General features: G+C 37.6%; 1 protein-coding gene across 1 annotated transcript; it reads right to left on the bottom strand.

The window, feature by feature from the left end:
• Positions 1–1,136: 1,136 nt before the first annotated feature.
• LOC149003422 (folate-biopterin transporter 1, chloroplastic-like) lies at positions 1,137–20,530 on the bottom strand. The gene is made up of 9 exons (XM_089136256.1): positions 20,421–20,530; positions 18,958–19,199; positions 18,480–18,544; positions 18,222–18,384; positions 12,895–13,043; positions 12,554–12,808; positions 12,258–12,426; positions 12,067–12,159; positions 1,137–1,943 (listed from the first exon to the last, which is right to left on the bottom strand). Exons 1-9 carry the CDS (start codon positions 20,497–20,499, stop codon positions 1,641–1,643), a joined length of 1,518 nt encoding a protein of 505 aa, XP_088992382.1. The 5' UTR covers positions 20,500–20,530; the 3' UTR covers positions 1,137–1,640.
• Positions 20,531–22,055: the final 1,525 nt, after the last annotated feature.

The raw sequence follows: 22,055 nt of genomic DNA, 5'->3' as shown, positions 1-22,055 counted from the left end.
TTTTATTTATCCATTTACAGTATTAACCTTCTAACCAAGAAAAAAAAATCTATTTACAATATTATCCTGTCATTCTATCCTAAATTATAAAAAAATGATTCATGAATTATATCTCCTAAATTATGTGATATTTATTATTGGAAGAGAAAGAAGTAGGATTCTCATTCAAGGTTACTCTTGTCCTTTTGAAATCTTTGACTTGCGTACATTAGCACTTAATATATTTTTACCGTATAAATATATTTTCACCGTTTAGAGGGTCTGATTGACAAATTAGATAACTTTCTAGTATGGCACTAAAAATTTTCCAGTATTATATTCCAACTCTTATTGGAAAAAAGAAAATATTATTCATTAATTTGCAAACTTTTGCAATGAGATAGGCACTTAATTTCACTTGTTACCATCTTAGTTGGAGGAAGCAATGAGTTATATCCCTTCAAATATAGTTTTATGGGTAGAGCTACGCCAAGGCCAGAGACACCACTTAAGGGAGATTAACACAGCAGTGGATTTTTTAACGAGCCATGTGAATACTAACACAAAGATTGTCTATCATGTGAATTATCTACCTGAACGTCTCCATGACATTGTCAATGATGATGCTCGTGGACATGTTTATTATCGTATGATATATGTTATTTATTTAATTTTAATATGATATCAAGCGTCTTCTATCCAAAAAAAAAAACACTTGTCTCCCCCACCTCTTAATTCACTCTACATACCCATTTTTTGAAATCTCCTTCTATCCCTCTTCCATATGTGAAATATTAGTACTTGGCCACTCTTGATGTTAAATCCCGACTTCACCACTGTTTATAAGAACTATTAAAATTGCACATATAAATATCCATATTAGTGTGTTTAAATATAACTTACTTAAAATAATTGATATGATTAACTTTTACATTGTATGTCATCCTGAATAAACTTGAACAAGTTTCATCATTTTAATTGAAACGATTTACATCAACAATTACGTATTCCTTAATTATTAAACTAACAAATTTAATATGTATTTATCATGTATAGTCTAGGAGAACAAATAAAAAATCAAAAAACATAAATATATATATATTAAAGTCTACTAAGAAGTTAAGAGTAGAAGTAAATAATAAAATTAATAACAATAGTCAAGGGTATTTTAGGTAATAAAAATATAATTATACTGTTTGAGTTCATGATTTGAGAGTTTTTTACACCTTAAGTTAGAGGGTGAAACTCTGGTCTCCCCCATTAAATGGGAAAAATTACTGTGATTGACTTTCAACAAAACTCAATATTACACATTACACATTACACATTATGGATATGAGAGGGAATTATGGTCATCATATCTCATTAAAGGCAAAAGTATCATTCAACTTTCAAACTTTTGAAATCATAAAAATGGGTAATAATAAGTGTTACAGGATTTCACTGGGTTAAACTGAAAAACCCCAGTTGCCATATATCAAGTCCCTGAACCAGGAAAAAGATTCCCGGAGATCATAAAAAGAGCAAATGCCTCTGGTAATCAACGTAAACAATTCTTGGATAAAGGCACATATTTACACTTTCAGTTAGTTTCTATATCTTCAATGGGACAAATCAACATTGTCGTGCATCCCAGGCTCCCCAGCCAAAGGCCACAAGCCTCAATTCGACTTTGCCTGCTCAACATCGATATCATCATTTGTTGTGGTGTCTGGGCTGTCAGTTGGAAGGAGGCGAAGGAGTGGCAACGGAAACAATGAACTGACATTGCAGATAACTATCAAGAGAGTTAAGTTGTGGAAGTTGTCCTTTGTAACACCAAAGAGTTTGGTTAAACCAGCACCCATTAGTCCGCCAATGACACTCCCTCCATTAGAGACGGACATGAGGGTAGCAAAGAGTGTTGCTTCCATACCCTGTGGACATAATCTTGCTGCTAACACCAGAACTGGCATGAATGATGCCTGCAATATCCCACAATTCTGATTGTTAGTATGGTTTCAATTCCTCTGTTTTTTGCAGAGTGAAAACTGAAATAAATAAATCAGAACATCTCCATGTTTTTAATGACATAAATCTTATTGATTTAACAACCAATCTTTACTAATGGAAATATTCTTACCCTACGATTTGGCTATTATTTCCACTGGTGATCACATTTTCTAATTAATTTGTACATTCAACTGACATTTAAGGAGTTAATATCTAACCTATTCCTGAATTAGGCCACATGAAACAATACTTGGGAAAACCTTTTTTACCAAAAGGTCCTTCCACAACTCATATTAGGCATTCCCTACTCTTGTCAAATGGAAGTATATTGCTTGGAAACAAGAAACTGTTGGAGTTATTTACATATCAAATAGACAGAGAGAGAAGACAGAAAACCAAGACCATGTGGTTTAACTTGTGATGAGACAATGTTCAAACCTTTTTGGGGCCTATCCATAAAAACTAATAATAATACAAAAAAAATTCTTGAGTTAATTCATGTATCTTTTCAAAACTTAAAAAGAACCTTACATAAACACATTTTCAAATAAAAAGGAGCTCAATGAAGTACCTTTTAAATGAAAAAGGTGTTAGAGACATACTTGGATGAAGCACTTCTTTTTGCATCCAATGAATGTCTAAAAAGAGAGAGTGGATCAAAGGCCTATATGTCACCCATTTTTATTTGTGTGGTCATCCCCGCATTAAGACTTTGTTGTATCGTGCAACTAGTTTGCCAACAAGCACATCATCAAACACATTATGTATTTTCCTCGGATGCACTTCAAGTCAATTCTCTTAGTTATTTATCTTTAACCACTTTTTCAATAAATATAGCATGGAACCTCAAACAAATATAGTTGTAAGGCACTTCTTACCCTTTTTTATTTGTGCTAAAAGGAGTTAAACATAAATATTATAAAAACAAGTTTCTAAATGTTGGATCTTGGGCCAAAACAGCATCAAGTATCTATAATCAAGTAGGCACGTGGGTTCCTAAATTTATAGACACCAAGAAATAAAAACTAAAAATGTCCACTTAATTGTAGTTTTCAAATATAAGAAAAACAAAAAATGCTTTGCGTTGTCCACAACAGGCTTGATGCACACACATTTGGTGGGACTGGCTTGATCCAGCCTAGAAACCCAGACCAAGAAGAACCAAGTCCAAACCCTGGGTTTTGGGTACTTGAACTATGACAAGATTTTAAGTTAGGTGAAAGATAAACTAAGATTGACAGAGGGAGCATAGTGAAAAGAATTTGATTCCGTAAATTGATGAGAGAAAATGGCCCGATTCAAACAGCCAGGAGAAAAGAACCCCCACGTATTAATTTAAAAATTCTGCACCACCACTATCTCTTCTTGGTTTGGCTCAGAACAAAGTAAGACAAGCCTATCGCTTAAGTAAACTGTATTCAAGAAAGTTTCTAGAAAAATTAAAGCAATTCTCAGGAGTTGAGATATGTTGGCTAACTCAGCTGGTAATGACTAAGGCCTGCTACTGGGAATTGGGATTGAATCCGACTTCACCTTGTGGCATTGGGTTGGCAGGGTTAAGGGATAGGGAAAAAAAACTGTAAGCATAAAACTGTAACGTCACCATGGCCCGGATAAATAAACTATAACAAGACAACAGTCAAAAAGAGGAATGCATGTATTGAGAAAAGACTAGATATGATAAATTTTATAACTAAGGTTTGGCAGATTTTCACAAGGGCATCAAGGCCTTCTTAACTTTTCAAGTAAACAAAAGTGGACGTTGTTAACCTCGAGGGGCAGCTCAGGGGGGGGGGGGGGGGGGGCGAATGTGGACAGTGTTACATGCTCGTGGCAACTACCTATAAAGATTTTATACAGCTCAAGAACCCATTAGAAGTATGAAACTATGCCTGATGCAGAATCCAGGCAACAGTAGTGCTGCCTGTTGGGGGTAATCTGGTAATTGTACTTCTTTTAGTCATGAACCGAACCGGTTGGGTTCTTATGGTTCATAGCTATTTGTATTAGAGGGCTGGGTTGGTTCGTATGAAAGTATGCAAATCGATTTCCTCATTTTGGGGATTTTTCCTGTTCTACGATTCTTGGAGCTCTCTGGAGATTCTTTCATGGCTGCCATCTTCGATCACCTGCAGCTTTGATTTCCCTTGGTTCTTGATGGAGATGATTGAGGGCTTTTGATCAGTAGGAGAGGATGATCACTCGATGGTACTTTGAAGACCCATTGTTGCCTGTACCAGGTGTATTCGTGAACTTCTCCTTTCTTCTTCTTATTTGTAACATCCCAAGACTTAGTGGATTTGGATTCATACCTGAATCCCGGAGAGTAGGCATATTGCCGAACTCCGTAATCATCTCTGTCTCTATTTTCAATACTTGTTAAACCCTTGCATGATTCGGTCCATATGAGATGTTAGGGCATGAGGTATTTCGGTCACAAATTGGTATCAAAGCTCGGTTAGCTTGTTAGCCTGAGACTGCCTATGCTTTGGTTAGGTGATTCGGTGGAATCATTGGTTAATTTGATTCATTTGTTCTCATAGATATTATAGATGTTTTATTGTTAATACTTTTGATCTGAAAATTGCTTCTGCTGGTTACCATTCAATTTCTCTGGTAATTCTTATATGATCAATTGGTTAATTTCTGCTGTTATCTATCTATGAGGCTTATGTAACCTAACAGTAGGCATTCGGTCCAAACTATGACTGTGTCTTGACTCTGTTTCGGCTTTTGGTTCATGTTCCCTGCTTCATTTTAGGTTTTGTTTAAACATCTAAATCCTAAATTGATGGTGTGATCATACGGTTTATGGTTGTCTCAGTTTATAATCTCAGAATTTTTAATTTCTTTTGCTGCATACCTCTGTTATATGATTGAAGGCATTCGGTTCTCATAGGTTCTATATAAATCTTTTATATATGACATTCTTATGAAGTAATATGATTTCTAATGTCTTATATATGATTCGGTTATGTGAAAAAACATGTTAATGTGTCTCATATGATCTTGCTATAATTTGTAAATGTGTTTGTAAACTGTTGGGTGACAATCTAGTATGATTAGGTTGATTCTGATATGTTTTTTGTGATTAATTGATCTCATTAAATTTTGCTTTTCTGATTATACTAGCTGCTGTCCTAATTTTCTGTTAATATTGATACAATACTTGGTCTGTATTGATCTGCTGTATTAACATCTGTTAATAAGGCTGCTGAAATTGTATAAAGTGAGCTTATGGTTTTGTGATTAATTAATATTTGATTATTTAACTCTTGGTTAGAATAATTTTTCATTTTTTCAGAATTGTTTATCAATATTGTGAATATCTATTCTTGTATATTGATTGATGTATGGTACCGGCTTCAAAGTGGAGCCAGGCAAGGGGTTTAGTCTACCAGGGGAGGACACTCCTCCCAGTGTGGTCAGTGTGGTTACCACAGGCTCGAGTAGAGCAGTAGGTCTAGGGGAAAATCCTAGGTACCTAAATTTGGATACTCCTATGGGGGGTTCCAGGGTAGATATTGAGAAGTTTGATGGCATAGGGGACTTTGGGATTTGGAAGAGGAAGGTTCGAGCCTTAATGGCTCAACAAAAGCTCTTAAGATCAATAGATGACCTAGATGCTTTCTTTGAAAGTAGTGATCCAGTCTTGAGGGCTGAAGTGATGGAGAATGCAATTGGTTGCATGCTCTGGAACATCACTGATGGGGTTATCAGGTGTCTTGATGATGATGACAATACCCCTATTAAAGTTTGGAATAAACTTGAACAGATCTATCAGAAAAAGAATCTAGGTAATAAAATTTATTTGAAGGAGAGGTTGTATGGGTTTAAGATGGACCCTACAATCAGCCTTGATAAGAACCTAGATACATTTAAGAAGTTGATTCAAGACTTAGCCAATACAGGGGAGAAAACTAAATTGGAAAATCAGGACTTGTCCATTATCCTATTGAATTCACTACACAATGATTATCTTGTGGTTAAGAACTCAATCAAGTATGCTTGTCAAATATTTCCCTTGAACAACTGATTGATGCCTTAAAGAATAAGGGAGTCTGAACTATTGACTTCTGGTATGACTAAGGGCAGTGGGGAGAATTTGTTTGTTAAGGGCAAAGGCTCTTACAAACAAGGGAGACCCAAGGGGAAGGGAAAAGTATATGAAAATCATGATAACAACAACAAGAATAATAATGGGAACAACAAGTCTGATGGAAACCTCAAGAGATGTTTTTATTGCAAGAAAGTAGGACATTTTAAGAAAAATTGTTTTGCATATAAGAGAAAACTGCAAGAAGATGAGACATCTAATAATAATGTGCCTAATTCTGGTGAAATAAACATGTTTGAGGTCCTTTGATGACCTAGGTGCTTTCTGTGTTAGCATAAACCTTGTTTTAAGACCTGGTTGTTTGGGTTTCCATTAGGTGCACACTTTGGTTTATCCTATTTTGCTCCTTTGGTAAAAGGAGGTGGTCTATTTATTTTAAGGTATTATGCTTGTGTAAGGAAGCAGTTTATTTTTCATAAATCTGAGACAACATGTTTTATGCTTGTTTTTCTATTGGTTAAGATATGCCTTGTTGTGTGAGAATTCTTGACCAATTATGATAGTGTTGGCATGTTAGGTATTTGTTGTTGTTTTTTGTACTCTCATGGATGCTTTTATTGGCATTGGTATACTTGTCTGACTGTTTTTTGTAATGCTTGAGTAGTAATAGGTGGTGTTGAGACTGTTTAGTATAGTTGGTTACACATGAGGATTCCTATTTCACTTGTTATAGCATTAGGTATATCCCTGGTGTTTGGAGGTATAGTCTCCATGTTCAGCATGAGTGCTGGTTTTGACACAGTGTTGTCAAGTGTTTGGAGAGGTTGATCTCCAGGGGGAGAGGTTTGTTCTCCAGTTCAGCATTAGTGCTGGTCTTGACATAGGTGTTATCAAGAGGGTGTGTCCTCACAGGTTGTTGGGGTTCACATGATATTCAGGGGATATGGTCAGTCAGCTTGTATGTTATTGATTTGGGAGTAGTTATTGTCAGATTTATTGAGTTGTCTGGTAAGATGACTTGCACCAGTTTTATTGGTTAGATTATGTCTTGTTTGCAATTAGATTTTTATGTGGTCATTAAGTCTGGTCTTGTTGGTCAGAGTTGTCAAGTCTTATTGAGTTTACTTCTTTTATCTCTGGTTTGGTTTCTACTCTAGGTGACTTGGATTTGTCTAGTTGTGACTTGTACCCATCATGTATGGTGAGTGGGTGAAGAGGTCCTGGTTTGAGTAGTGGTAGTAAGCTAGTGATGGATTGAGGAGTGTTATTGCCTATTGGGTTTGTCTAGATTATTTTTCATCTTGTTGGTTAAATGTAAGACTATAAGATTTTGCGATCCTGAGTTACTCTCTTCATTATGTTTAAATGGGTAATTGGATATTTCTTGTCTTTCTTTACTTTATTGTAGAAGAAAGAATGATTTGCAACTTCTTTAGGCATTTTAACAACTGAATTTGAAAATATGACTTGTTAATGAATTCTGTTGTGATTTCATTTGAATACCCTTGGCATTGATATATAAGACTTGATGTTGAAGTTTTTTGCATTATATTTGCATTTTAGGTTGACAGTTACCTCTAGTTTCTCATTTCATTTTGTGTCTTATATCTGCATCTATGTGGTTTACATATTGATTGCATGATTGTATTCCTTGGGGAAGGTTTTAAAATCAGAAATTTTTTTTTTGAAATGAAAATACATGGATTTGTTAGGAATTTCCTAAGTTTTGGAATCTACTGATTGAGGGGGAGAGATTTATGCTTACTTGTTTGAGTTTATTCCTTGATAAGGATCATTAGAATTTTAACCTGTTGGAATTTATTCAGTTAAATGTATCTTTAGCTGTCATGTGTTAAATATTCATTGATCATTGTCATGTTTTATATATTTGAATTGTTCAAATCTCTCTTCTCTAGTTGGTTAAGTTCTCTTATGTATCATGTGATATGTTTTAGACTTGACTTGGCTTATATTGTAAGCATTTGTAGATTCATGGGCTGTATTGACATTGTCAATTATGTCAGGATCCATGTTGTTCATCTGTTGATGTTTGTGAGGTTCTGTTAATCTAGGTTGTTTTTGGATATCACCATGGATTTCTTGAAGTTTATACTAGTCTCTTGTTTCAAGTCTTACTAGTTATAATTCATATATTTATTATGCCTTGGTTGACATGAGTAAGTCTATGTGGTGAGTTATTACCTTTTGTGGAGATTGTATACTTTGTCTTCATTTATCTATGGTGTGGTGATGTCCAGGTATGTCTTATGTTTATTTATTAGGTTTGCATATATTGCAGTTTTAGGGGAGATGTTGCCCAAATTTTTATAACTCTTTCTCTGTTTATCTCATTTTTTGAGATATATGCCTGGTGTGTGCATGATTGCTCTTCATAGTTATATGAGTGAGTTGTGAGTTATGAGTTATGGTTAGGGTTTCTCTACCTGGTGCAGTTTGTTGCATGGTGTATCTGCATGGAGTCATTAGTGTTGCATGGTTAGTGCGTGTCTAGGTATTTTGCATATTTTCTTTTGTTTTGTGTGTGCAGGTACACTTGGATAATGACGGTTGCATCCAGATCACTATAGTCATTTTGGGTGTACAGATTAAGGGGGAGATTGTTGGGGGTAATCTGGTAATTGTACTTTTTTAGTCATGAACCGAACCGGTTGGGTTCTTATGGTTCATAGCCATTTGTATTAGAGGGCTGGGTTGGTTCGTATGAAAGTATGCAAATCGATTTCCTCATTTTGGGGATTTTTCCTGTTCTACAATTCTTGGAGCTCTCTAGAGATTATTTCATGGCTGCCATCTTCGATCACCTGCAGCTTTGATTTCCCTTGGTTCTTGATGGAGATGATTGAGGGCTTTTGATCAGTAGGAGAGGATGATCACTCGATGGTACTTTAAAGACCCATTGTTGCCTGTACCAGGTGTATTTGTGAACTTCTCCTTTCTTCTTCTTATCTGTAACATCCCAAGACTTAGTGGATTTGGATTCATACCTGAATCCCGGAGAGTAGGCATATTGCCGAACTCCGTAATCATCTATGTCTCTATTTTCAATACTTGTTAAACCCTTGCATGATTCGGTCCATATGAGATGTTAGGGCATGAGGTATTTCGGTCACACTGCCAAAAGAAGAATATCATTTGAGAAAAAAATTAAGAATTCATATTTTCTCTACGAATCCTAGTCTCTCTAGGAGTCATATTCCTAGTCTACCGCGGAGTTCTATTCAGTATAGTTCTTGATGTAAACCAGATCAAGGACCACCTAATGAGGGCCCATGGGGTTTACCAGCACCTTACGGCTCTAACAACAACCCAAGTAATTTCATCCAAGTATGGGGGCATTTTGGTAATCCTTAACTACTCCTAACATCTTACCCATATTTATAACCCTTAATCAACCCTAATTCTCCGTCTCTCTCTCTCTCCCCCCCCCCTTAATGTAGCATAATACTATGATCCCAAGGCCCTATCACTACCGGCCCCTCGAAATTCACCTTGTCCTCAAGGTGAAGGAAAATTAGAAGCTTGATCTTCACATGCTTGCCACATAACCATGCTAATTCAGCGTCTTCAAGAACAAACCTTCCTGAAAACCAGCCGAGTCTATACCCACATAACTCCAAGCAGCCCACGAAAACCTTCGAAACTTCTGCTACACTGAGTTGTGCATCAATATATGTATGAAGGGCTTTCAGCAGATAGGAACCATGGAGTCTCATATGGGCAGTGTCAACCGTGTCCCTTACGAAACTGAAAACGCTGCCACTATCTTCTACAAATGTGCAGAGGAAGCAATCAAATGCAGGCCAGTCTACACATTCCCCTGCATATTGTTCAAGCAAAGAAGTGGAGAAAAATTCACTCCCAAATCCAAACGTTGCAAAAAGGTCCAATATGCTTGGAAAGAGGCATGTACCAATTGCCTTCAGGTGCACGACTGGTAGCATCTCTGTCAGAACATGCAATAAATTATCATCATTCCAGTGCTTGCGTTCACCAGTAAGACCCTCATCCTCCGTTTGTTCCGTGGCTAAAGCAGGCCTGCGGTTCTTCTCTAATACACCTGCCCACCTGAGTATGCAGACCTTGGCGAAATAGTAGACGATAAAGCGTGCTCCGGAGTCGTCATAGACCACGAATAGCATCCCTGCTATTGTCAGAACAGTTGCAGCCTTCCCCTCGATCTCGAACAACTGCTGGAGCTGCTGGTTTGTTGAGTAGATGGCAGTGTTGAAGGAAGAAGAACAGTGAACAGTAGAGTTCCCAAAATAACTCCATTTAACAGCTGGGCTGTTTTGTCTTTGGGCCCCTGATTGCCTGTGTTGTAGCCCGAACACTGGGCTGGGCCTAAATTAAAACCCATAGTCCCATAGAAGGCCCATAACTAAACTCTTCGCTAGTCAACCCAGAACCCAAATAGGTGGGCTGTGTTTTGTTTGAACTAAGTTGGTATCTTAAGGCCCATTTGTCTAATTCCCTTGTTTGGGCCACTTGTATCACTTGGCCCAAATCCAGAGGCTGAACTAACTCAAATCGAACCGTCGGTCCAACCAAGACCCAAACCTGAACCGTTTGTTCCCAAACAAGACTCGCGATCAAAAGCATATTGTGACCTTCCTCTTTTACCGCCGATTCTTCCTTCCATTCTTGAGTTGTCGTTAATTCCAGAAAATATTTTGCAATCATCACCATCAATCCGAATCGGGTAACCGAATCTTGAAGATCTTTCCATATAGGAAACTTGCCCCATTACCGTAACCCTGTCACACAAGATTTCTGCAGAAAACCAAGCGGTCTCTGCTCCAACGGTGCCGACAAATCTTCTTCCATAGCTATCACCATCACCCATGAAGGTTTCGCAGGAGATTGTGCCACCCAACTGTCGTTCTCTATGGACTGACTTTGTTTCTCCCATGGTGGTTCTGCCTCTTTGTCCCCCTCTTTTAAGAACCCAACTGATGCCTCATCGCTGTTGATTCCCCAAGTCTGAATTGCTTTGAAGGTGTTTAAAACGTCAGTGACTTCAGCATTTTTGGTAAATCTAGAGGTTCAGCAGGCATTCGTAGGTCTCCTTGTGCGTTAACCCTTTTTGGTTTCACATGATTAGAAACCCTTCCAATCTTCTTATCTTCATTGAAACTGAGTTTCAAAGCTTCTTTGAAACTTGTCCAATCCAGTACTAACCACTCCCTCTGGTAGAGCTACTCGAGGGCTTCTCCTTCTAGATGTTGGAGAGCCACACTCAACCTTCCTTCTTTCTCAATTTGGTGTTCCCAACAGAACAAGAAAACTTCAAGAAGCCATTCTTGCACATTGCCTTCGCTGGAAAACATAGATAATCTGGTTTCCATTGCTACTCGTGGATCAAAATGCACTCTGATACCAATTTGTCAAGTAGCCACGAATTGAATGCAAAACTAATATTATTTAATTGGTAGAATAACGAAGAACAATGATAAACTGGTTACAATGGTGCTAGTCACCCCCACAGCACATTGCTGCCCCTCAGCCTAGCTACCCAAACACTTACATAAATAATCCTTAACTACTCATAACATCTTACCCCTAATTATAACCCTTAATCAACCCTAATTCTCTCTCTCTCTCTCTCTCTCTCTCTCTCTCTCTCTCTCTCCCCCCCCTCTTAATGTAGCATAATAGTGTGATCCCAAGGCCCTATCACACTTTCAAATCTGGTTTTCAACTAATGTGTCTGAACCTAACCCCTTGTTCTTCTAGAAAACCATCATCAGCACCAGCACCACTTCCTAAGACAGGATGCTAAACATTTAAGTTCACCGAATACTAGGGATCTAGCATATCTCTTTTTATCAAGAAACTTCAAAATAATATGGACAAGTTTCCAAAAGAAGTTACCCTGGAAATCCACAGTACCATCTCAACTTTGCAACTTCCTCCTTCCATCTCCAATATGATGGAGCAAAAGTCTAAAACATATCTCAGAATCACTGTTGATTTAATCATTTTGATAAAAGCTAATACTTGAAGAGGAAAAAATTAACCTGCCCAAGGACTGTTATTATCAGAGAATCTCCAATTGAGAACCATTCATCACTCATACCAAACTGCCGATTTAGTCCAGTAACAAGGAAAATCTGAGAAAGAAACACATACTATAATTAGATGTTGAATATGACTATGGAATTTAGAATTCTCAAACGTTGGGAAATATTACACATATCCCCACACAAACCTGTGTCATCCCAAGAGCTGAACCTATAATTGTTGTTACTAGAAAAATCTTCTGCAGAGGAACCTCCTTCAGAAACCCATTATACAGCCCAACACCTAACAGAGATGCAATTGAGGTAACAAGCTTGACACGGCCTAGAAACTCGGGAGTGAAACCAAGATTGTTTGTCCTGAAATGTAAAAAAGAAACCAAAAAGAATTGATAAGGAGCAATTGGGATAAGTTGCATACATCTGTGAAGCGTATCAATCTAAAATAAAGGATAAAATGACCTTAGCTGATTGTCATGGAACATACGTAAAGTAAAACATAGCGGATTCTGAATGTGGTGTCGCTTGCCACAGGAAAATGAATAAGGTGGGCCATAACACATTAGGCTGCCTGATAGCATCCCACAACTGAATAAAATTCTGTTTTGAATTTTCAAGAAAAGTCGTGCCAACAGGAAAAAGACCATATCGTTTCGCTGTACCCAGTACAGGCTGTTCTTTGACAAGAACAGAAACTGCAGATGTTATCAAGGGAAGCAATGCTGTCACACCAAAAACATACCTGCAGATTACAAAACCGCCAAGAATTGTTGTCCAGGGTTTAAACCAGTCCACACAATAAAATCAATGTACAGAGAGGAAACATGCCTTACACCATATGTATCGACCAAGGAGCCACTAAAATAAGCACTCACAATCCCCCCAAAAGCTGAAGACCCCCAACATAAAGATTGAAGAGATCCGGATGTGCTTTGTGACTCACCACGGGCTCTTTCTACGACCATGGAATCGACAACCTGCATCATACTTTGGTTTCAGCGTCAACCTTGTGGATATGCAACAAGACCAAAGATCATGTGATAAGCAATCACTGATTGTGTTCCAACTTCCAACAAACCACAGCTGATCTTAAATTCAAACATTAAAAGTTTTCTATATGCATACTCCTTAATCCTTACTGTCTTGGTAAATATTCAACAGAGCTCCATCAACAGTACACAACTAAAAGAGTATTCAAGCTGAATATCTTGTATAAATTGGTAATGTCTACATCTATATAACAATAAAATAGCAGGAAATCTTTAAAAAACATTGACTTGTGACGAGATCAAATAGACTCTCTCAAGCAATATACTAAATATGCACCATGTAAGTGAATTAAAAAGTTGACGAGTCAATATGCTTTCGACACACAAGTACATCTGCTTTTTGTAGTGAGGAGAATACAGTGCACTCAAGAAGTATGTGTCGAACTATTTTTGTAAAGGAGATAATCTCCAGATGAATTTAGCTGAAACATTATACACAAGGTCCACCAAGGCAATGAGGCATGCACCAAGAAAAACCCTTTTGGCAAGACAGTTCCCAGTCAAGAGTATGTCTAATATATTTTTCCATTGTTCCATATTCATTGTGCTTAATTACCTACAATAAATGTGTGGCACAATGTATCCTTTTTCAATTCGTAAAATAAAAAATAAATAACATTAAATTAAAAGATAATTTAGGTTTGCTTCTTCCGCATTTTATATCCTTCTTTTTGGGGAGGATGCATAAACTAATATTACCAAAGAACCAACAAGGGAAAAGAAAATATGAGGAGGGAGGGGGGAGAGAGAGAGAGAGAGAGAGAGAGAGAGAGAGAGAAAGGGGGAAAGCCTAGTCAATGTTTTCAAAACCGGAGGGTGCGGTAACAAACTGGAGTCTAGACGAGACATCAAAGTCGATGGCTTTCCAAATCAAGTCCATATATCTAAAGCTGGAAGTCCATCTCTGTAGATTATGTTCCCACCATATGTGAGATATAGCAGCGCTAAACACCAACTTGCCAGCCAAGTCACAAATATAAGAGCTGAAAAAGGTCCTTAAAAACCATAACCAATCCTAAAGCCAAAGAAGCGTTTAGAGTGAGGCCATATAGAGGAGATGACTTTCACCCAAATGTAGCAACAAAAGGAACAAGAAAAAGAGGTTGTATATATCTTTATAGAAGTAGAATTATGGGAGGCCAAGATGTGGCAATGGATGAGGAAAGATTGGGTTGGGAGGAAAAGGCTGAAGGTTCCCCAAATTGTGAAAGCGTGGCAATGTATATAACCCTTTAACCAAACCAAGGAAGCCCAAGGGATAGTAATGTAGTACTGTATTTGATTGATCAAAACAGTAGCCAAATAGGACCTTTCACAGGGAATCAAGTTCAGATTTGATAGACTTAAAGATGAAACAGAATTTAGATGTGAAAGAGGGCTGAAACTAGAGTGGTATTATAAGGATAATAACATAACAATACGGGCTGAATAGATCTTTAAAATAGGGGCAAAACTATGATGAAGAAATTAAAAGGACAATATGAGGGAATTGAAAATAACAATATAACACCCGAGCTTCACACCGCAAGGTGGATCGAACACCAACCTACCTTGATCAAACACAAGGAGTCTCCATAGAGAAGGAATGCTAACAAAGCAATTTGATTTCAATAGATGAGTTGTCTTCACCACTTACAAAGTCTCTTTATATAGCATTCTAAAGAGACATAAACATTATTGGTAACATCCAATCACTAGTTAACACAACCTACTACAAACATTAATGAAAACATCCAACTACTACCCAACACCACTAGTCAAAACAATAATGGAAACATTCAACTACTACACCCCACCACTAACCAACACCACCTACTAGCTCCTTTTGTTGACTTTTCAAAGCTAGACTTGGGCTAAGTTCAAAATAGTGGGTTGATATTCTCCCACTAAAGTAATCCAAGCCCATGAAACCATGGGCTCATTTTATCCCACTACAATAGTCCTAGCCCATGCAAGCCATGGGCTGTTTTGGATCATATTCTTAGGCTTTGATGGGTTTGACCATTCAGCTTTTCTCTTTTTTGTATATGCTGCCAATTCTGCATCAGATAGTCTGGCTAGGGGATTGGGACAAGTTCCAGGTAGAAGAGGATGAAAATTCCAAAGGACATGAGAAGCCAATAGTGTGGTTGTGGGGGAGCAGGTGGCTGGAGGGGGGGGAGTGACAACCAAACCTGAGAGAGACCCAAAGGGGAGGGGGACAGGGAACCAAGCACTGTTACAGATGAACTCCGACAACAAGGTGGACTTAATACGAGGGGTGAAAATAAAGTGAGGACAGTAGAGGTTGTAGAGGATACCTAAAGGATGCTAGGATTGAGTTAAAAGGAAGTAGAGGTGCCAACAAGATCCTAGTGGAGATGACGGAAAAAGTAAGGTGTCTGAGGATGAGGAGCTTTGTACAAACACAAGAGGGTCTAAAAGGACGGAGACAATCTACATGGAGTCAGATTTTAGGCAATGAGAGTAGACAAGTTAACCCAAATGGATTGATGTTTGGTGAAGATTTCCTAGATCAATTTCAGACGACTAGCATTGTTTTAGTCCTTAATCCTAAGAATGCCGAGCTCTCTTTTGATTTAGAGAGAAAAACCTTCCTAGCTAATGGGTGAAGGAATCAAGAACTCTTGCCCCTTCCAAAGAAAGGCAAAGAAGAGAGCTTCCATGGAGTAAACAATGGCCTTGGGGATGGATAATATACCACACCAATAGATGTAGGAGGATGGGAGAACTAATTTGATGAGAACAATTCTTCTACCAACAAAGGAGAGAAACTTCCTATCTAGAGTTGAAGCCTCTCCTGGATAAGGTCAAGTATCAAGGTAAAATGGTGATTGGTGAGTATCCTAGAGATAAAGGGCAGCCCAAGATACACGATAGGGGAGGGAGCCAAGGGTGAAGCCAGTGAGGTGCACAAGAGAGGCCTACACTAAATTAGAGACACTGACCAAGAACATGTGGGATTACTCTAGATTGATACAAAGGTGAGAGGGGGATTCAGAAAAGGAAAGGGAGGACAAGATTGAGGAGATAGAGGAGGGAGAGGTTTTGATGAACATCATAAGATCATCAGCAAAGGCAAGATGGGCCAAGTTGAGGGACGGAGAGATGAGATGCTGGTTGGTTTTGGACTGGATGCTTCTCGAGAGGACTTCCAAGGCGAGAGAGATGAGGAAGGGGGAAGTGGGCCTTATTGGATGCCAACTTGAGATAGGATAAACCTCGCCGAAAAACCATCACTTCCTATTATGTGCGTACTGTTAAAGTTATTGTGTAAAAGTTGCTGGTTATTAATATTTACAAGTAATGGTGGTTGTTAATTAGCTTTGTCCACCATAGAGATAATTTAGTCTTCATATGTTACTGTTCTCAGTTTATGTCACAGCAACAAAAAACCTGAAGTTCATTCTTCACTACTTCTAACCTGTTATAATCTCATTGCCACGGGTGGTGGAGTCTTTTCTCTAATCAGCTCTGCCTCTTCTTCTTCTTCTTCTTCTTCTTAGTCTTCTCCTTCATGTGGTTTTGTTTTGTCCTAATTTGACAATTGGTGTTAAGAGCAGATCTAATTAAGATTCTTCTCTGATAAAATATCCTTAGGAAGTCTCTCTCAGGAGTCAATTAACATTGTTAGGAAGTAATCTTGGTTATGGGTATTTTGTTATTATACTTAAAATGTTTTTAAGTCAGTCGTAAATGTTATGTCCTATCAAAAATTGGCATTAGGTTCTGAACTTGCTAATATTCCTATGAAATGTATCTCTCAAGCTGGGTAAGGTGACATTAAATTCTCCAACTTGAGGGAGCGTTAGGCAGTTATAATATTGTAAGTGAGTTTAATATTTAGTTACTGATTGGATGTTTTCACTCTTCCAATCAAACCTTCCCTCAATCCTCTTTTCAGCTCATCTCTTCTTGTTTTCCTTCTTCTTTTGACTGCTTGTTTTCTAGTTATTCGTGATCTGGTTCTGTCACATCCATAGAGACAAAGATATGGAAGAATTTGAGCTCATCAAAGCCATACACAGATTCCTTGGTGTCAGCTGCATGTATACCATTCCATCATTCCAATCTTTTTATATAGATATCTTTTGTAAACTGATAAGCATCCATATCTTTTTCACCACTTCAGCCTTCTGATTAATCCTTTTGTGCATCCAAATTGTACCATATCACTGCTTTTTCAGTAAGCATGGCCGATCTATCCCAAAAGACTCCAACTTTCAGTGTCAGCTTGATTTCTATGCTTAATGGAATGCATTAAAAAAAAAAAAAAAAAAAAAAAGACAAATAGAGTGTTTGATCAGTCAAATAGTCTGTTTGAGCCTTTGAGGCATATGAGAATATAAAAAAACCAGAATGAAGACAAAAAGACCCAGGACCCGGGAGCAAGCAAATAGATGGACAAGGAGATAAAACGAACAAGAAGCGAAACCGATGGAAACAAGGATATTGGTTTAAAACAAGGACAACAGGCCAAACAGGACTAAAGAAGAAGGAAACAATAAAGAGAAAAGAGAACAAAAGGACAACAAAAACACCGCCACACCCGGACGAAGACAAACACAAGATCCCATAGAGAAGGAAGTTAACAAAGCAATGATCAAAGAGAGTGTTTTCCCACAAAGCTATAAGCATCCAAGAGACAAAACATAAGGAACACCAACCACAGCAACACACCACACAAACACAATGGAAACACCACACACCCAACACCACAGCAAAACAATAATGGAAATATCCACCAACTATCCCCACCACTAACCAACACCACCACAGCTCCTTTGTTGACTCAAAGCGACGGCAGCAAAAAGGGGGAATTCTCTCCACTAAGGATCCAAGCCCAGAACCATGGGCTCATTTTAACCCCCATAGTCCAGCCCATACAAGCCAGGGCTGTTGGGTTATGTCCTTAGGCTTTATGGGCTTAGCTTTGGGCTTTTCTTTTTTGTTCCGCCATTTCATCCTAAGTCACATAAATGGAAAATGATCTGTTTGACATAAAAGGTTAGGATGCCCTCAGACACAGCTAACTTGTCCAACCAGGTACAAATACCATCCAAAACTGGAATGTTTCACTGAGAATAAGAAAGAGCCAATACTTACAACATCAGAGAATGCAACAGAAAGAGATCCAAGAAGAATACAAATTGCAGCATCATATTTGCTATCAACAAAGGTGGCCATCAAAAACCATGAGAATGCCCCAAGTAGCCCTGATAAAACAAGGTAGGACCTTCTTCGGTAACCAAAAAGTGGAAAAGAGTCACTGCAATGAGAAATCACTTGCTATAAGATAACGCCCATGACAGTAATGATCACTCGTAAATATAAATAACAAAGTGAAAAGCATGTGAATCCAACCTGATAAACCCATAAAGAGGCTTTATTAGCCAAGGTAACGAAGAGAAACCAGATATCACTGCTGTCTAATTGAAGAGGTAAAATTTGTCAGTGCTGCTATGTTTCTCTTCAAAAGGACTGGCCTACCTTCAATAAAATAAACTTTTCTCTTCCTTTGCTCTAAATTACCCAAGAGCACATTATAAACACACTGCATAGTTCTATAATATCTAGGTGACCACAAAAGTAACTGATCAGTAATGTAAACAATCGAATAGCTAAACTTCCAGCCCCTCTCCCCACCCCTCCAGAAATGGAAAAAAAAGGGAACACAAAATAAGGAAAAAAAACCCAAGGTAAAAAAAAACTACAAAGATTTGAAACAATCATTCGCATAAAAACCAAAATGAGAATATAAAGAAAATTCCAGGCAACAAGTAGGAATAGTGTTAAAAATTTTGCCTTTTCCCAAAAATATATGAAAAATAGAGTAAAGTACCTCTGCTGGATCAAGATGGAGGTCATCTTTTAAGTAAAAGCTCACTGCAAGCTTAGAAAGGCCTAAAACTCCTTGGACAAAATAGACCATCGCAACTGCTATATTATCTGGGGACAGCTCTACTCCAAAGCATTTTATAGTACTCATAAAAGACTTCTTGTTTCGTGTTGCACTCTTACTGGATGAGGGTCTTCCTCCATCAATTTCCATTGTCAATAATTCCTGTTTGCCAGCACTTGAGTCTGGGACAGGAATCATTATTAGAGAGAGAGTGAGAGTAAAAGAAAAGTATTACGTAGATAGACTATCTGTAATCGTGAGGACCCTCAAGCGCACAATATGGCTCTGGTTCCATCTCTTGTTCTTATCAAGCATTAAAGTATCAGTATCGCATATCATAGAGAAGGATAAATTTAAGACTCACCATATCGGATCAGAGAGATGCAAGTTACAAATGGACATGATCAAGCAATGCACAGATATACTTATTCATGCATAAGCAAATGCCCTCAATTTGAATCCAATAAAACTAAGTAAGCCAAGTTTGAGAACAAAACTGGATTTTGGCAAATAGGTGAAACTTTTAACTTTCAAATGCTGGGGGGTTTTTCCTCAATTCTAAGAAAACCATTAATCATCTGCCAAGTTTCTGTAATATGAACTATTTAGTTCATTAGCTTCATCTCTGATACAGAACAGTCAACTATTTAGCTTTTGTGTTAGTGAGACAACAGCATCAAAATCCAACAAAAAGTGAAGTGTCAAACTAAAATGGGATTGAGGAACCCACTAACTCATTTTTTCCTAAATGTTCAAAATTAGCTTCCATCATATAATGATATTAATAAAATAAAAAATATTAACAATATTTGCAAAACCCGCAGCAGATAATTCAGCCTCGAATACAGAAATGGGTTGAGCTATATGCATAAGTTGATGTAGTGGTACAAAGGCGCACTACCATTGTTAGGCATGTCAGCATTTTTGGAGGCCAGTATCGGTGTTCATATGTGATACATCCTTCATTTATTTGTCTTTTTCTTTTCAAGGGGTGGCAATTGCCAAAACCTGCTTGAGGAAACTTTATTAAGAGTGATTTCCCAATCATCTAATCATCAGTCTAGGTCTCACAAAGTTATAAACCACATACAGATCTGAAATTATTAGATCAAACTGTTACTTAGATTTTTTTAGACACAACTGTTTGAAATGCACTTATTTTCACTTATAACTATCAAGCTGAGTTCATATTCCTTTGTAAGGAAATTTTAGTTACCAAATTTTACTCAAAATGGAAGGTAAAATCAATTACGTATAGATATATACAGTAGAAACAGCAGCTAAATTTAACGAATATACCAAATTCACAATATTCTTGATACGAAACAACAGCTACACAATACATTTGCGAATAAGGATCTCTGCTAGTCAGTCAAAGCAAAAAAAAAGAAAGTAAATCTCACAAGTTCTGGGATCCGAATAAGATTCATCTTCTCTGTCTCGCCGGAGGGATGCCGACGGTATGGACACGCTGGCGGACATCTTAAATCCTCAACTGGAGTGAATTTTCCGGCGAGTTTTCCAGGAGAATTCAGAGATGATCCTCAGGTGCCCTTCGGATCCGAGTCCGCGAAGGGTGAGAGACAGAGGATAGACTCATGGAAGGGCTTTGGATCCCGCGAATTTTGATTATATTTTTTAGGTAAATATCAGTTACCTTCCCTTAATTACCGGTAATGACATTCTAACCCTTTCTTACTTGGATAATATCATTTACCTCCTCTCTTAGTAGGGAAAGTTATTAAACATCTCCCTATTTACTCTTACCTCCCCGGTTAGTTTATCAAATGACACTAAACCCCCTCTTAATTGGATAATATCACTTACCTCTCCTCTTAGCTGGCAAAATAATCAAACAACTTCGTTTAATTAATTTTTTTAGTTAAATTCTACCTTTAGAGTTAAACACTTTTTCAAAACCCCCAATTACCCTCAATTGAAAATATATTTTATTTACCACCGGAAGTGGTGGTCTAGTGGTCCAAAACTCACTCCCAAGTGGATTAATAAACCTCATGTCCCAGGTTCGAATCCCCTCTGCTTCTCTGTTTCTTGCATTGGACAGTTGTGTGCTCTTTGGCTTAAGCATGAGTCATACCGACTTTTGTGAACTATACTAGGCCTCTAGTGGGGCTCCGCTAATGGGGCCAGTGTTTGCGCTGGTAGTGCACAGGGCTAATGCTTGCATAGGTCGCACTCGATAAAAAGTTCAAACATTGCGTAGCGGGGGACGCTAGGTCGTCGCTACTGCATCCCCTCTTTTTTTTTTTTTTAAATTATAAATTACTAACAATTAGTTTTAGGGTAAATATCACTTACCTCCCCTCTTAGCTGGACAAATAGCACTTACACCCCCTCTTAGTTGGATAATATCACTTACCTCCCTTCTTACCTAGCAAATATATCAAACACCTCCCCTCTCTTACCTTTCTGGTTAAATTTATATTTTACCGTTAAATATTTTTCTAAAACCCCAAATTACCCTTGGCTAAAAATATATTTTTTATTTTAAACCTAAATTATGGTAATCATTCTAACAGTAAACTTTAAATTACCCTCAAATAAAATAATTATTAAAAATCAAAAGACATAGACCCAAAAAAAAGCCCAAACCTTTTTACAAACAAGAACCCACAAGAAAAAAAAGCAAAAAAAAAAAGGGAGTGAAAAACGCCCAGGGGGGGGATGTTTCAAAAAAAGGCAGTGGGCATAACAAAGATAATTAGGTTAACAGGGTTTTAGTTTTTAAAATTATTTTGAAGAATAAAGTTTAACCGGCGGATTTAGGGTTTAAAAAAAAATTTTAGCAAGGGGTAGGTAGAAACGGAAAGAAAAGGGAGGGAGGGGATTTTAAACGCTTTCTTAGGTTCCCCCCCTAATGAATGCAACTAAATTAAAAGACATTGAGATATTTATGGGACTTGGAATAAAACTAATTAAGGTTATTTTGGGATTTAAAAAAATAATATTACTTGAGGGTAATTTGGATTTAAATCTAAAGTATTTAATTTTAAAATTATAACATTTGGATGGGTGCA

Source organism: Hakea prostrata, chromosome 10 (assembly GCF_041222555.1).
Source record: "Hakea prostrata isolate BN-2017 chromosome 10, UWA_Hpros_2, whole genome shotgun sequence".
Classification (NCBI taxonomy): Eukaryota; Viridiplantae; Streptophyta; class Magnoliopsida; order Proteales; family Proteaceae; genus Hakea; species Hakea prostrata.
Note: the sequence above shows the minus strand (reverse complement) of the source record. Positions and strands in the feature narration are given on the sequence as shown.